This window comes from Sprattus sprattus (assembly GCF_963457725.1).
Source record: "Sprattus sprattus genome assembly, chromosome: 1".
In the NCBI taxonomy this organism is placed as follows: Eukaryota; Metazoa; Chordata; class Actinopteri; order Clupeiformes; family Clupeidae; genus Sprattus; species Sprattus sprattus.
Genome location: NC_137920.1, coordinates 66,256,476 through 66,259,421, shown reverse-complemented (window position 1 = coordinate 66,259,421; position 2,946 = coordinate 66,256,476). Strand labels below are relative to the sequence as shown.

At 45.6% G+C, this 2,946-nt stretch overlaps 1 protein-coding gene across 1 annotated transcript; it reads right to left on the bottom strand.

Annotated features, from left to right (window-relative positions):
- Nucleotides 1-797: 797 nt before the first annotated feature.
- bhlha9 (basic helix-loop-helix family, member a9) lies at nt 798-1,634 on the bottom strand (the record flags this gene model as incomplete). The annotated part of the gene is made up of 1 exon (XM_080845917.1): nt 798-1,634. One exon carries the CDS (start codon nt 1,632-1,634, stop codon nt 798-800), a length of 837 nt encoding a protein of 278 aa, XP_080702043.1.
- Between the last annotated feature and the right edge of the window lie 1,312 nt (nt 1,635-2,946).

Below are 2,946 nucleotides of genomic sequence, written 5' to 3'. Positions count from 1 at the left end.
TTGGTATTAGTCGAAAAACAAGCCCATGAAACAACTTTTGGAAGGGAGTTTTTATATTTGCATTTCTGCACATAGTAACACACATAAAGAAGCAGACAACAACAGATGAAGATGACATAGGATGACATAAGTAACTGTTATTAGAGTTTACGGATGACAGCCTAAAACTTCACTTCCATGACATATACGCTGTGCACAAAATACAAATTACTTCTTCACATGTATGACAAGAGCTTCACCATAATACAATGTCTGGCAGAGAATTAGAATCATTTTAAAACAAACTCTGCTCTCATACCTGTCTGTTTGTCCATAATAAATGCAAATGCATTTGAGGAATTTCTAATATGTCCTTTTCACAATCTTATTCATATGATTTTGAATGTCACATTTACATGAATATTCAGTTTAAAAATCGACAGGATTTTCATTCCTGTCTAACTGTCCCTTCCTTTCAAGACACATACACCATGTCTTAATTTCAAAGATAACAGGCGTCACAATGACATGCAATCTATGAGGGTCATCTAGTGACAATAGTTTTATTATGGCGTGAACAGTTCATTCTCACATGACTTTTTTGTTAAAGACATGAAGCTTTATGGAAGACAGGGTCTATGATTTGGTGGCTTCTAAGCGCCATGTCCTGTCATGCTCCAGGCTGTGGAACAGGCCAGGCATACAGCCATACTGTCTATGAAACGACCTGAGCCATATAGCCATACTGTCTATGAAACAACCTGAGCCTTACAGCCATACTGTCTATGCGAGAACTCAGTATTCTTCTGTATTTTTGCTCAGACCATAGGGAGGTAGTGCTGAAATGTCTGCTCTGCCAGGAAGCTCCTTCGCCAGGGGGAGGTCAGTGCCAAAGACGGCTCTCCGTAGGGTGCCACGTGGCTTTGGGCACACGGGGACCACATACTTGACGTATAGCCGTCGCTGGCAGCGCCATATCTGACTGGACTGGCCGATCGACCGAGCATGCTCACATAGTCTCCACTGGTGCCGCAAAGCGAGGGGTCCTGGGAGTAGCATGGGAAATGGGACGAGGGTGGGCAGGCAGCAGGGGTTGGATGCCTTAGGCTGTCCAAGTACAAGTGCTGCTCAGTGGGCAGTCTCTGTGGAGGGGCCGGGGCCTGAGCCTGGGGCAGTGACTGGGCCACGTGCATCAATGGTTGGTGCCAGGATGTGTAGGTCTTGGGATCTAAGTGGGTGTCCAGTAGTGCCTGTCCCATGTCCAAGTGCAGACTCCCAGCCTGGCTGTGGACGGCTGAGGGGTTGCAGCTCTCCACAGCCCTGGTTGGAGGGCTGGTCTTCAACAGGACAGAGAGAGCAGATATGCGGTTGATGGCCCTCTGGAGGGTGGAGATCTTGGAGAGTCGCTTCCCGCTCAGGTCGTGGTTGAGAACGAGCCGCAGCGCGTTGAAAGCCCCATTGTAGTCAAGGATACGCTTCCGTTCACGGACGTTGGCTGCCGCCCGTCGCGCCTTTGAACGCACTGGACGATTCTGCAGCTTCGGGCGGCTCTGCTCCAGGTCGCTGGAGCTCCCGCCTGAGCCAACGCTGGAGGGAAAATGCTCGTTAAAGCTGCCGTCGCTGCTCTCGTCCTCACTCATTCCCAGCCGATCCATCTCTGCCTCTTCCTGAGGAGCTCACAGAACTAATGGATGGATGGTATTTGAGTCGCTCACAACATTAATAGCGTGAAACAATTCACATGGGAACGGTTTGAATTTTCCAAGATCAGACTGTGCAGTAATTTGAGAGTAAATAAAATAAATACAAAAAAATAGACCATGCACCTGTATCACTTTTCGACTGTCTAAATCTTGCTTATCTCGCCATCTCTGAGACTGGGGTTGGTTTTCTTTTACAAACAAATTGTCTGCCGTCGTGTTTTCCCAAGATGAAGTCCCGCAGTCTCTTCTACCGCGTCTTTAACTCGACTGTCCCAGAGAAGTCGGCGAATGCTTTTTAAAAGCAGTTCCTCACTGAAGTCACGTGACAAAATGACATAGGTGCAGAGGTGCAGTCTATGTTTATGGGCGCCCTCCAGGCAAATGGTTGTGTTCGCACCTACACACGCCCACTGTTACCTGTTTGTATCACAGGACTAGTCATGCAACGACAGACAGCATTCACAGAAAAAAAAACAGGAATATCGATAGCTCTACCAAAAGCATGAAGGATTGAATTTCCTTTACACACTGAGAGTTGTGCAACTCTTGAATTCATTTTTGTCCTAGGTAGGAGGTTAAATGTAAATCAGACTTGACAGCCTTCCGAATGATCCTCTGGTACGCACAATTTTCATTTCAGATTTGCTTCCACAGGTTCGCCATTGATGGGCAGAACAACTCACAAAGGTTATTAATCATTAAGGCAGTGGAAGTAGCACGCTTATTCTTCTGTGGACGCTCAAGACAAATTGCACATTTATAAGGTAACCAGTGTTTTGTACATTTCCTCTCGCTCTGAGAGTGGTGGTGAAAACCCCCTCATTATTTACATTTGCTCACAGATACAACAAGGCCTCTTCAGTATGGGAACCCATGCTCTGACAATTGAGGTCGCCGAGTGTATAATTTGGGTGTCTTTGCAACTCACCCATAAATCAGGCCTGGAAGGCCTCTATGGACAAGAGCAGATTAGAGTTTGGACTTCAAAGCAAGGAGGGAGGGGAAAATATTTTCACGATTATAACCTGTAGAGGTTGCTTCCTCCTTCCATTCACTGTTCTCTGTCACACACTTCCACACTTCTTTTGCTCCTTGGCGACTTCTGTGAAAAATAGAAAGTCATTGTAGTTATCTGTATCTGTATTTACCTTTTCTATATTTTATTCACAGTCTGCCTGATTAAAAAAAAAATAATAATTTTGTTATGCTTTCTCATTTGAGTCAAAATATGTGCCTTACAATGATAAACTTTATTGCAGGCCAA